This window comes from Pteropus medius, unplaced genomic scaffold (assembly GCF_902729225.1).
Source record: "Pteropus medius unplaced genomic scaffold, Ma_sr-lr_union100, whole genome shotgun sequence".
NCBI lineage: Eukaryota > Metazoa > Chordata > Mammalia > Chiroptera > Pteropodidae > Pteropus > Pteropus medius.
The window spans coordinates 3,014,995-3,028,993 of NW_024343578.1; the positions used below are offsets into that span (position 1 = coordinate 3,014,995).

Sequence of the window (13,999 nt, forward strand, 5' to 3'; positions counted from 1 at the left end):
CTCCTTCCTCCCCGCTTCTCGGTGCTTTCTAAACAGTCCGGGGAGCCTTGCATTGCCACAGCGAGGTTTTCGTTCTACCACTACAGGCTCTTCCCGTGCACGAGCCGGAGCCAGGCCCGCGTCGGTCTCCAACCTCGTCCCGGGTAGCTCAGAGAAAGCTCACAGGCAGCCTTGATCTCGGCGTCGGGACAGTTTAGTTTGCAGAACAGAAGCGCCTGGAATCCAAGCACCCTCACCCCGCACCAGCTTTGCCGCGCGGTGGTATACGCCCAGCCAGATCTTTGGGTCCCTGGAACCAAACGACACCGGAACATGGTGCTCGGGCCGTGGGTGCAGTGGAACATAATAGCTATCGTACCGCCCGCCGCAAGGCCAAGCGGAGAGGCGGAAGTTGGGGGCGCTGACGCACTGGGGGAGCTTTGTTTCCATGGCACCTTCCGGTACTCGACTCCGCCCCCGCCGGAGGGGCTCGGCTCCGGAAACCAAGATGGAGTCGCTGAGTCGAGCAGGGCAGGAGATGAGCTTAGCGGCCCTGAAGCAGCACGATCCCTACATCACCAGCATCGCAGACCTCACGGGCCAGGTCGCCCTCTACACCTTCTGCCCCAAGGCCAACCAGTGGGTGAGTGCTGCCAGAACACTGAAGTTGCCCGCCCAGCGGCCGCCTCTTAAAGGGGCTACGCGGACAGCTCTGGGTGGGGGCGATGCTGGTGGCTAGGGCGGCGGAGATGAGGCCAGGAACTGGACGAGAGCCTGGCCGGAGCCTAAAGGGTGTTGGAGGCCCGGGGATAGGAAGAGAAGGACGAGAGAAGTAGACCCAAGACATCCGGATGAAAAGCCGATGGAGGGGAGGACTGGAGAAGGATCAGTACTTTGGGGTTGGGTCCGGGATCGTGGGTTACCTGCCTTCTTTGCAGAAGTGTTAGAGGATATTAGACCGGTGAGGTCAGAAAGATGCCCGAAAGAGTGAGGGTTTGGGGATTATTAAATAAATTACATATACATAATCTATAAAGTAAACGCCCTTTCTCTCCCCCACCCTGAACAGGCACATAAATAAGAGCCCCTTTCGCAGAGGGCATTTGGATTTAAAGCTTGAAATCCAGTTTCAATTCTTGAAAGACAGGAGGTCTGGCTTCTATCAAACTACACTGTATTTCCTGAGTTTTGCATAAGATTTCTAAGCATGTAGGAAAAAGGGTTCCATGTTAATTGGATTCCCTTGAAACCTTTGGAAAAGAGACTCTGTAAATGTTTCTTGTTCTAAGCTATGCTGCTGGTAGTTTCACCTCTAAATGCTCCCATCAGACTAAATACTTTTTGGCTTTATTGCACTCGAGGGGGTCCGAAAAGTTACATTTAATCTGTTCAGTGACTTGTTGGCCTCAGTTTGAAACTTCGTTCGTTGTTTAAATAACGTTATTGCCCGTTATTGACCCTTCTTAACTCATTCAGCTAAAGAGTTTACACTTAGAAAATAATCCATAAATATCTGATGGATTAAATTCATAAATTACTGTATTCACATTTCAGTAAGAAATGAAATCTTTATACTAACAAAATTATGAAAAATGATCATCATTGTATGTCCTTACAGATATAGATTATATTTAACCAATAATTTTATAAAAATCATTCGACATTTCTGAAGTTAATTAAGATGAAGACAGTTGTCAAAATCATCTTGCTTTTTATTTTTCCACCTCCTGGAAGAGGAGGAGGTATGAGAAGCCACAAAAAAACAAAATTACAGATTTTAAGTGCAGCTGTTTTAGACATTGCCTTAACTTGAATTGTTCTGAATAATTTCTCTTTTCTTGGTCTACATTTAAATTTGTGAAATATAGATTGCAGACAATGTTGAAGACTTGGGGCAGAGGCTTATTGACTAACAAGCTTTTCCAATTTTTCACATACTTTCACTATTTTGGAATTTTAATTTCTGCTTTAGATATGAAATAAACCTATAATAACTTGAATTTAAAAAGTCTGTCATTGTTCATTTGGATTATGGCATATAAAGTATAACCAAAATCTTTTCTCATTGTGTTATCTTATAGTGAGTTGTGACTTTGCAGTGTCTTGTTTGGGCAAATTTTCTTTCACTGTGAGACAATTGATTACCAATTTTTTATACTAATTTAACATTTGAAAGCCAAGAAAAAGCCTCTGAATCCTTGGGAAGGAAAAGTTCCATGATGATATTTAAGCTAAGACTATACTCCTGGAAGATATCGAGATGATGAATTTAAAAACATATATATTTTTTTATCCCAACAAGTTCAACTTGATATGACTAACATTTTATTACATTAAAATATTTAGGTCCTATCTAGGCTGTGGACTGCAGACTAATATGATTGGTTTTTTAAAATGTCGTAACTATGTTTAAGACCTAAATACACTATCACAGCAAATGAAAGATGGTGTGAGTTTGAACTTTCTTAAAACATTTCACTTTAAGCAAAAAAAAAAAAATTATTTGTAAGACCTACAATAATTACATTAAGGCAGAGTATACTTTTAGTATTCACAATTCTTCAATAAAGTTCTAAAAATAATAAGTTGTGTTTGACTGTAATTCTTAACTAACCACATTTGCTATTCATGAAAGTATACCAAAATCCCCCAATTTTGAAATAAAATATCCTATAAAATTTCCTTTTTTTCCCCTACTAACATTGATAAACTTTAAAAGTGAAGAAATTGCTATACATAGGGCTTTGCCTTTAAAAGAAATTTGGCTAAAACATTTTATCTTTAAAAAGTGAAAGCTAATTCTAGGATTTTCTTCTTTAAATTTTAAAAAAGAAAGATGCTGCAGATAAAAGGCATTTTGCTGGATTGAACTAAACATTGCATATACATTAATTCATATCAATAGCATAGAAAGTATACAGAAGAAACCGGTAAAAGTAGTTTGTGGAGTGAGACTTACTTGACTTGTTCAAAAGTGATTATTTTAAAAGCTGATCTTTTGTTTTGTTTTGAAACATGGCATTGAGCTGCTGGTCCTTTTTTTTTCTTTTCTTTTTTTCAATTACAGTTGGTATTCAATATTTATAGTTGTTCCAGATGTATAGCATGATGGTTAGACATTTACATAATTTACAAAGTGATCCCCCCAATAAGTCTAGTACTCACCTGGCACCATACATAATTATTACAATATTATTGACTATATTCCCTCTGCTGTACTTTACATCCCCATGTAAATAATTTGATTTTAAACATGAAGTATTCTCCTTTGGGACTATTTGGGATTGGATTCTAGGGGAAAAAACTAATTGAGTCATTGTCTATTATAGGAGAAGACAGATATAGAAGGGACCTTGTTTGTATATCGAAGGTAAGCTTTTTTTTTTATGACTTTTTTTTTTTAATCTAATGGTGTACAATATCATCTGAGTGCTCGAACCCTATTGTACATTTGTCTTTGGAAACTTCCTGCCTGACTTTTCAATTATTCATCCTAGCTGTGAGATTCTAACCAAGTTATGTCTGGTCTTCAATCCTTCCTGTGATTCAGAATAAACAGAACTAGAACTTATTTAGGAACCCAGCAAAACCATCTCAAAATAGAAGACATTAGACATGAGTCTAAAACAGATGCCTTCCCCTCCCCCATATAAAAAAAGATGCATAGTTGAGAAAAAATATAATACATGGGCTAGCTCCATAAAATAATGTAGTTGAAAGGTCAATCCCACTGTTCAGTGGTCACTAAATGAGAGGTTATCTTCTATGACTGGTTCTGTCCTCTTTCCTACTCCCTCCGCAAAAGTTCTGGGTTGTCTTCAGTAATGTGTATTTTTAGTTTGAGAGTCCTTTAGAAAGCCTGGATTACTCATAATTGAATATTTTTTATTTTCAACTTTTTCTGAGAATTACTATTTTAAAACATAATTGGTTTTCAAATTGTAAATTTTGTGGCCGCTAGGCAACTAACATGATCTGATAGTCATGGAGTTCCTCGTTTTCCTGGATCCCTCTTAGGTTTTGCTCTGACTGGGACAGGCTCCTTTCCTTGGTTTCTAAAGCTTAGAGACTCAGCAGGAAATATTACTAACATCTGGTTCTTTTCCTTTTCTTTTTTTTTTTTTTTTTTTGTATTGTGAGATATCTTTTAAGGATTGCCTTTCTCCGTTCATGATAATTATCAAAAATTTCTCAAATATTCTCCAAATTTTGGGAGGAAAAGGCCTTTACCCTTCACCTCTTTCATTATTCATTACCAATATAAATCTCTAGGGACTTCAACTAGTGTTAGAACCTTGATATCTATAATAGTTGGAAAGTATGTCCCTAGCCTTATTATAACAGTATAGTACAGATTCACTAATTATAGAAAATGTGGAATTTAGTATAACAAGTGACTTGACTTAATAAAATTCACAGAGGCCTACATGATACTGATTCTAGTAAAAGGAGACCAAAGAAACTATTTGGGAAATGTAAGAACATTTTGTGTACCTTAGATAAAGGTATACCACCATGTCAGAATATCATTTTGCAGAGACCTTAGCATAGAAGAAGCCTGGATCTGGAGCCAGAAAACCTAAAGCTAAATCTTGGTTATGTTATTTGTGTGCCTTTGGACACAGGCCTGAATCATTCTGAGCTTGTTTCCTAATGTGTAGGATTCTAAAATCTCTCCCATGTATACAGGGAAATGAATGAGAAGCTAGAAAGTGTTACAGGGGAGCATTTGAGATATTGCTCCCCAGCATATGTCATCATTCTTGGCTCAAACTCTTATAAAAATGCAAAAAAAAAAAAAAAAAAAGTATTACACACATGTGAGGGATGTCGAAAGGATCATGTACTGAATCACTCTAATGTGGGAATCAAGGACATTTCTTATTGTAGTATTTGAGGCATTTTCTATCTAAATCAAGAGAACTATGGAAAGACCTGTTTGGTGCAAGAAAAATTGTTGTTGTAATGGCTGATATAACCAATCCTGTACCATATTTAAAATGACATTTTTATTGAGCAGATGTTTGGTAAGTATATGTGTGTCTATCTTGGAGGTACATCTGGGGGGGAAAAAAGACAAAAATACTATTTGCATAGAGTGTATATCCTAGTGGAGGAAGAGTATAAAAAATGGTAAGAGTTGGCGACCACATCAGTTCTCAAAGGGCAGTAATTTATGCTGGTCTCACTGCCTCATATTCAGCCACACTTTACAGTGAGACTCATCCTCTCACATGGGGTTGGGCTCATTGGTTATTTGACCTAAAAACTAATAACTGCTGCCATAGTATATCTTTTAAATTATGCTCCTTTTGGTTTCTTTTATAGCAAGAAATGCAAGTAGTTGCATCTTTAAATCTCCAATCTTCAAGTCAGAATTTAACCATACAGTGGGTCTGGTCGCCTTTTCTTTATGTCGGAAGAATTTTTGATCTTTAATAAACATTTTTAAATGCAAATGAATAAATTATAAGTGTTATGGAAAAAGAGGAGGGTTAGAGTTATCACGTTTGGGAGCAGGTTGGGAGTATTGAAAAGGGTAGATCTCAGGTAGGCCTCATTGAGAAAGTGATGTTTTTGAGCAAAGGCTTATGGGAGATAAGATAACTAGATGCTTGCCAAGCAGTCTTTAGGTGGAGGCATACCTGTAGGGAGAGCGTTAAGATGGTAAGTATGGTTGGAGCCAGGAGGAGCAAGGGAAAAGGCATAGGAGATGAAGTCAAGAGGCCGGAGGGCGCACATCACCTGTGGCCTTGTGACCTTAATGAGGACTTTGGCTTTTACTCTGAGGAAACTTCAAGAGGAGGAGGGTTATGATCTGACTTAAATTTTTTGTTTACAGTTTTAAATGTTAATTGTGTTGAAATAATATATTCATTCTTTGAAATAGAAATACAAAAGTAGATAATGTTTCTGCAAACTAGCAGTGACTACAGATATTTTTTTCTTCTATTAAATCTAGGTCAGCTTCACCTTACCATGGTTTTACCATTGTGAATCGATTGAATATGCACAATCTGGTCGAACCAGTGAATAAAGATTTAGAATTTCAGCTCCATGAACCATTTCTTCTGTACAGAAATGCAAGCTGTGAGTATATTTGTTTCATTACAGTACATATTTTTACAATTAAAATTGAATGACTTTAGTTTCTATCAGCACATTATTTTTGGAGTTTTGAGTTACAGAAAAATTTTGTTATATACTCCTATGATTATAAATGAATCTTAGTAAGATCATCTTTTAAATTGGGCTTCTAAAATTTAAACACTTTTATATACAGTAACTTATATTATTTTAGTTAACTATACTATTCCATACAGTAGCATTATATTATATTGTTGTTTTATGAAGGTAAGTTTCACCCTTTGTTTTTCTTGTGACACTTAATTATTGGCTGCCCATGACCGTGAGCAATAGAACTTAGTTTGAAAGAAACAGAATGGGGACAGACACCGATATTTCTACCCACAAAGTACTGTCTTTTCTCTCGTAATATTTTGCAATTTGTTTATTTAGTTCAGTGTCTGCTAGGTACAAACACTGGGCCAAGAGATCTTGTACTTTAATATTAATGGTACAATAACCTATGTGAGGTAGGCAGGCAGTTAAGTCAGCTGAGACTCAGAAGTGAGTGGAGAAAGGATTATAACCCTTCTTTCTGCTTCAACTCCAGGGTCCTTTCAGGGATTTTACAGACTATAAGAATGGTTGGATGTAGTCAGCAAAACAAGAGTGGCCTTTTCAAGGTGTAACGCACTAAAAACTATGCGATACTTGTTTCCTATATTTCAGTATGGGTAATGAAGGTATGAGTGAGGACAGAAGATTATTTTAGTCTGTGTGTGTCTTTTAATCTGAAGTGAGTCTCTTGTCGGCAGCATATGTGAGGGTCTTGTTTTCTTATCCATTCAACCTCTATCTTTTGGTTGAAGCACTTAATTCTTTTCCATTTTAGATACTTGTTGATATGAATGTAGTTATTACCAGTCTTTATTCCCTTTTTTTATACATGTTTTTTCTTCTTAAAGAAATTCCTCCAACATTTCCTGTATTACTAGCTTGGTGGTGATAAATTCCTTTAGCTTATTTTTGTCTGGGAAGCTCTTTATCTGTCCTTCCACTCTAAATGATAGCTTTGCTGGATAAAGTATTCTTGGTCATAGATCCTGGGTTTTTATCACGTCGAGTATTTTGTGCCCAGCCCTTCTGTCCTGCATAGTTTCTTTTGAGAAAGCAGCTGACAGTCTTATGGGTGCTCCCTTGTAGGTAACTAACTGCTTTTCTCTTGCTGCTTTTAAGATTCTTTCTTTGTATTTAACCTTTGGCATTTTAATTATGATGTGTCTTGGTGTGGGCCTCTTTGAGTTCCTGGTTTTGGGGACTCTCTGAGCTTCTTGGGGTTTTAGGTCTATTTCCTTCGCCAGGATAAGGAAGTTTTCCATCATTATTTTTTCATTAGCTCTTCAGCATTTTGGTACCCCATGACACAGATATTTTTACATTTAATTGTGTCCCATAGGCTCCTTAAATTGTTATAGTCTTGGCTTCTTTTTTCTTGACATTCTGAATGAGTGTCTTTGGCTTCCCCATCCTCTATATAGGTCATTTGGTCTTCTTTATTCACTGTTTATTCCATTTAATACACTTTTCATTTCAAATACTATGTTCTTCATTTCTGACTTGTTCCCTTTTCTAATTTCCATTTCCATTTTTATGTTTTTTATCTCTTTGTTAAAGTTCTCCCCTGAGTTCATTGAGCATCTTTCTAACCAGTTTTGAACTCTGCATCTGTTAGATTGCTTGACTCCATTATTTCTGGATCTCTGTTCTGTTTTCTTACATGGTTTCTGCTTCTTTGTCTTCCCATTTTGTCTGTCTTTCTGTGTCTGTTTCTATGAACTAAGCAAAGCTCTTAAGTCTCCGGTCTTATTAGTGTGGCTTTGTGAAGTAGGTGTCCAGTGGCACAGTCCTGAGAGAGATTCAGTTGCAGACCAAATTTATAGCCCCAGCCTGTGCCCCTCCAGGGCCACCTGTTAAGATTCAGCAAGCAGTCCACAGATGCTGTGCTTATAGTTGCCTCAAAAGGCCATGCCAGAAACCGAGACCAACTGCCACCAGTATGAGTCTAGGGCACTGCTCAGCAAGGGGCACCTGACTCACCAAGGATACACCTGAATGTGGCTTAGGTGGGACTGTGAGTTGGTGGAGGTGGAGTTTCAGGGAATCCTCTGGGCAGAGCAACCTCTGTTATCCAGTTTGATGATATCTCAGCTTCGGTGGCGCTGAGTCTGCACACTGGGAGTGAGGAGGGCTCAACAGGGAACAATAGATACTGCTGGCACTTCTGTACAGAGCAAGTCTCGCCTCCGGCTCTCACTCTGACAACTCAGTGTTCTCCTATAAGTCCCTGATGCTCCCTGCACAGCCAACCTGGCGCTAGTGCTCTGAGTAGGCAGGTTCATTACCACGAAGGTCCTCTCATGGACACAGCCCCTTTAAGAGGCGTCTGCAGCTGCTGGCTGCCGCTGTTGCAGCTTCTGTCCCACTCAGCTGCTCAGGACTGGGCAGCCTTCCATCCTCGCCCCATCCTACCTCCTCCCATTGCAGGGTGATATCTTATTTCTCTCCCTAGTTGTAGGACTTGTCCATCTAGATTCCAGGCGATTTTCCTTGCTGTTAGCTCCTTGTTTCTGTCACAACTTTGATTTGGTCACAAGAAGGATGACCAGAGCCTCTATCATCTACGTCATTTTTTTCTCTCTCCCCAGATTTTTTTTTTTAAGAGAAATTGGCTTAATTCTGTTCTTTACTACCTGAAAACTTAATCTCATTATTACTTCTAAGAAAAGTTTGATCATTAAAATAGCAAGGAAAATTATCAGAGGCCCATGGACTTAATTACCATTGAGCATAAGCCTGAAGTGAAACCTACTGTATTTCTTTCACAAGAACTTTCACAAGTAAAGTTCTTATAAAGTTGAAAGTGCAACATAATACAAATATAATTGAACTGTAACTAACCAAAATTTAATCAGAACCTCAATTATCTGGAGAAATTTCTATATTTCATGTATGGAAGAAATGGCCAATTATAAGAAAATAAGCTAATGTTAGGTTTTATTTTGTGATAATTTAACAAATAACTTCAGTGTAACCTGGGGTCAGCATAAAAATGTGAGTATTCTATAACTTTAACTCTCCTATAGTAAGAGATTAATTTGTCATAATGATAAGACCATAAATCATCAGGAGTGTATAGTATCCGAATTAGAATATTTTTTGACCCTTTGTTTTTTATTTTTTTTTTATGGTGATATTGGTTAACAAAATCCAGTAAGTTTCATGTGACTTATATTTAACAGTAAGGCACATATATATATTGCATTATGTATTCACCTCCCATATGCATTAGAATATTCTTGAGCAGAAAAGTGCGCTAACACATTTTATTTAGAGATATTTTCAACAGCGGTTTGAAACAACAGTTTCCTTAAACAAATCTCACTCAACCAGATCCTTCTGTTCCCTGGTTAGTGGGGGCTCTGAATCATCTTCCTAAGAGCCTTATAGTTTCTGATACTGCTAATTAGAAATTCAGGAGCACATCAGCTTGTTTTCAGACTAGAGAAAGACCTGAAAAGGTCAAGTGCAATGCTGTGGGTGTATTGGAAACAGTCTAGAAGAGGAGCTTGGAGAAAATATTTAAAGGAATAGCTGTATTAGGGAGAAGTGATAAGACAGTATAAAGTGATTCTGAAAGTGTTAATACCTCTCTTGAGTAGTATATGTTTTGTCTGTCTCATCTTAAAAATAGAGAGTAGTCTTGTCAGGTCAGCAAGCTGTTGAGTTGCTCAGGGATTCATTCTTTAAATAAAAACTTAATTAGTGTCTGTGTATATAGTTAATTATACCTGATTTAGTAGCTGCTCTTTTGTCATTTTCTTGTGGGAAATAGCACTAAGACACCTGACCCATTTTATTCAAGTTACACCTTCAGATCCAGCTTCTTTTGCTCAAATCAGTTTTTATAGTTAATGTAATAGAAAATTGAACTATAACTTTTTCTGGTTCTAAATTATTTATTTTGTTTTGTTTTTCTTTTTCTATAAAATGCTCATCACCCAAGAAAAGGTAAAATCTCACAGAGAAAATACTTACACTAGCCAAGATTCAAGACACTAGCCAAGATTCTCTTGACTCTTTCAAAAACAGTGTATTTTTATGTACTATGCAGGGGCCTTTTGGCAGCCACAGGACTCCAGTAGGACTGCAGTGAGTGTTAGGGAGACTGCAGTTTCTGTAGTTACTAAGCAAAAGTGATATTCCCAGCATCTTATTTCTGATTCCTGCTTTACAGATGAGGAAACAGGAATCCCAGAGAAGTCAAGAAACTTGCTCAAGTCACAAAGGTTACAAGCAACAGAGGCAGAATTCAAATCTAGGTCTGTTGCACTTCAAAGCCAATGTTCTTTCTACTCCACTGCAATAATAAAATTGTTTCATCAGTCCACATTCCAGAGCACAGCTATCTAATAGATTTCTGTGGTGATGGAAATGGTCCACCAGCCACATATGAATGTTGAGCATTTGAAATGTGACTGATGAAACCAAGAATTTTTTTTTGCTTAATTTAATTAACTTGCATTTAAATAGTCATGCGAGGCTAGTGACTACCATATTGGACAGTGGCGGTCTAAAGCATGAATCTGTGCTCAAACAGACCCCTTTGTTGTGCCATACCCGAATTGAGCAAGCACTTGGGAAGCTTTGGATTAGATTTTTATGCCTCGCATTGAGTCATTCCTTTTTAAAATTTATAAATGATTTCTAGATACAAAGGCTGTAGAAGATGTCTCTTAGGGCATCTTTGCCACGGTAACACTTTTGGCATGGAACTTAGTCTGCAGACAAGACTTCTAGGCTTTGCCATTTTACCTACCTTAACCTTAAATAAATCACTTAAACCACTAACCTAACCTGCTTGTCTTAAAAGAGCATCATATACATGAAGGTAATTTGTCACGCACTTACAAATATAAAATGTTATAGACTGTCTTCATATTGGATTCAAGCCAAACAATCTTATTAATCATATGGACTTTGATATTACCCAGGTTCTCTTACAACCAAAGCCCACAGTATGCTTCTTCCCATCCCTTCTAACTAGTACCATGACAAGCTAGGGACTCTGTCTTTACCAGTATTATTTTCAGATGTTATAGGAGCCATCATTAGACAGCCTGAGATGTGACAAGTTGAAAAAATATATATGTTAAAATGGGAAATCTTAGAGGATACAGATTTATAAAACTCAACAAGCAATTCTGATTAGTAGGTCGTGGAGTTCATTTTTTAAAATGATTTTTTTATTTTTCAGTTACAGTTGACATACAGTATTTGTTTCAGGTGTACAACATAGTGTTTAGATATTTTTATAACTTACAAAGTGATCACTCTGATAAGTCTAGTACCCATCTGCGTGGTGTTCATTTTTGTCAGAATACTAGAACACATAGCACCCTCCTGGCTAAAACATTGTATTAATGTAATGATGTTTTAATCTTCCTAAAATGCATTGATGAGAGTTTTAATTTTATCTGTAATTAGTTGAAAAAACATAGTTCTTTTGCTATGTAAAAATATGCAGTACTACCCATCTTCTGATTTTCTGGTTTTTTTGCAAACAGAATCCAATATCACTTTTGCTTACTAACTGGCTTATAAAACCATCTTTGTAGACTCTGAACTTCTCTATGGCATAAGCACATCGAGGAAAATACCCTTCAACTTTTTCCAGTGATATCATGACAGAAAATCTTCCTACAAACATTTAGAAATGCTGTATAAAATATTAAATGCATAGCTTAGCCGGAAAGGGAATAGCAGACATTACAGTGGGCCAGTATCAAAGTTAAAACTGAAAGCTAACGTGGAAAACTTGTGAGTTGACACTTGCTGCCAGCTGATAGGAGTTCTTGGGGATGGGGAGCTTTCCTTAATATACAGACTCCATTATAATTACATGGGATCAAGAGAAAAGAACTTGATTCTTTGTGAGGTGCATAGTTGGAGCTGAGACACATATGCCAGCATACAGCCAGGTCACCTAATGAGTTACATATTATTAAATTAGAAAAATATTGGCCCACCAACCTAGGGAGATGACAGGCAAGCTTATCTAGCTCAGTCCAGGCTATAAATTAGGGGGAAGTTGTTCCCCCTAAAAATTTTAACCATGAGCCTTCCCTCATTCAGATTTAGGGTTCAAGTTAAACCATTCATTTGGTATAATTTCTTACCCAGACAAAAAACTAAATTAATCCTCAACTGGTAAGTACTCTAGAACACCTGGCAGAAGCAAATGCAGAACACTTCTGGAGGGACACATCCGTAACCCAAATTGCCCAGGGATCTCATTGATAAGCCTCATGGTCCAAAATTACTAAATATACAAGAAAATAATTCACAGTCAATAAAAGTTAAGTTACAACCAACAGAAAGATTAGCCAGCCTTTCCCAAAAACTTTAGTTCATGAAATGATCACATAGAAACTTTAATAGTTTTAATTTCAGATGTAGATTATAAAATAAAATGACAGGTAGGTATGAAAAATAACCCAAGTAGAACTTGTAAAAGTTAAAATTTTAATTATTGAAATAAATTCTCTACCTGGACTCAACAATTGGAAAGCGTGTCGGGAAACTGGAAAAGACATCTGAGGAAAATATCCAGACTGCATCCCAGAATGGGAAAGAACTGGAAAATGTTACAGGATGGAATTGGAAAGTCTAATACATGGCAGAGAAGAATTTCAGAATGATAAAATAGATTTTTCAAGATAAGCAATATCTGAAGAGATTATGACTGAGAATTTTCCAGAATCCATGAAAGACATAAATCTCAGATTTAGGCAGTAGCCTAAGTCCCCAAGCATAGTAAATAGAAATAAATACACACCTGAACACTAATGGTAAATGATCAAAGACAATGAGACAGCAACCAAATGCTGCTGGAGATTGATTATTTACAAAGAGCACCAAGTAGACTGACAGCATATTTAGTTGCATCTACTGAGTTTAGAAGACAAAGGAATAAAATTTCAGAGTACTGAGGAAAAAACAACCAACAATTCAGTAATTCAGTAGAATAAAGATTTTTCTCAACAAAAATAGAACTTTTGTCTCCGTCTCCAGCAGACCCTTGCTATACGTATGTCTGAAGCAGCACTGCCCAGTAGCCACTAGCTACATGTGTTATTGAGCATTTGAAATGTGCCTAGTGCAACTGACTTTTTAATTGTACTTAATTTAAATTTAACAGTGCAGTTCTAAAGGCTGTAGTTAAAGAAAATTGAGCACAGAAATAGGAAATGGGATTTAAGAAACAATAATGAGGAAAGAAAAGGAAGTAAATCAAAATAAGCATTGACTGTATAAAACAATAAAATGACTAATTTGAGTAGAGGTTTTAAAAAGGTGAAGCAAAAATGCTAGACAGAAATAACATAAAAGCCAAAGTATACTCAGACTAAGATGAGATAAATTGATTAACCATGGACTTTTAAATCAAGCTATGTGTTCAAAAGATTCAGGGAAACAAAAATAGGATATCTTAACTTTTAAACCAGTACAAACCAGGATTGAAAAAAAAAATGAATAGAAAGCATGGGAAATAGAAAGCCCAGAATAAGCTAGCATAAATAAATAAAATCAGTAATTAGAACTTATGTTAAGTGAACTAAATGTGCCAGTTAAAAGACAGATTCTGAGATTGGGTAAAGATACAGAATTTGCCGATAATACTGTTTTCAAAAAACTTAAAACTCAAAAACCTGGAAAAGTTGAAAGTTAAGGGATAGAATGAGATATATATCAGGCAACTATTAACCAACCAAACAATGCCGATGTAGCTGTTAAACAGACATGATAGATTCTAAAGTAAAAAACATTGGAGTAAAAGTTACCACACAGTGATAAAAGGAATAAATTACTTAGACAGTTAAACAATTCCAAACTG

General features: G+C 36.9%; 1 protein-coding gene across 1 annotated transcript in view; it reads left to right on the forward strand.

Annotated features, from left to right (window-relative positions):
* The first annotated feature begins 400 nt into the window (after nucleotides 1-400).
* Nucleotides 401-13,999, forward strand: part of DCP1A (decapping mRNA 1A) — a 50,897-nt gene continuing 37,298 nt past the window's right edge. The window contains exons 1-3 of the mRNA XM_039867439.1: nucleotides 401-622; nucleotides 3,309-3,349; nucleotides 5,942-6,069. Of these exons, the coding sequence (XP_039723373.1) occupies nucleotides 428-622; nucleotides 3,309-3,349; nucleotides 5,942-6,069 (364 nt within the window). The 5' untranslated portion in view covers nucleotides 401-427. The remainder of the gene's footprint in view (nucleotides 623-3,308; nucleotides 3,350-5,941; nucleotides 6,070-13,999) is intronic.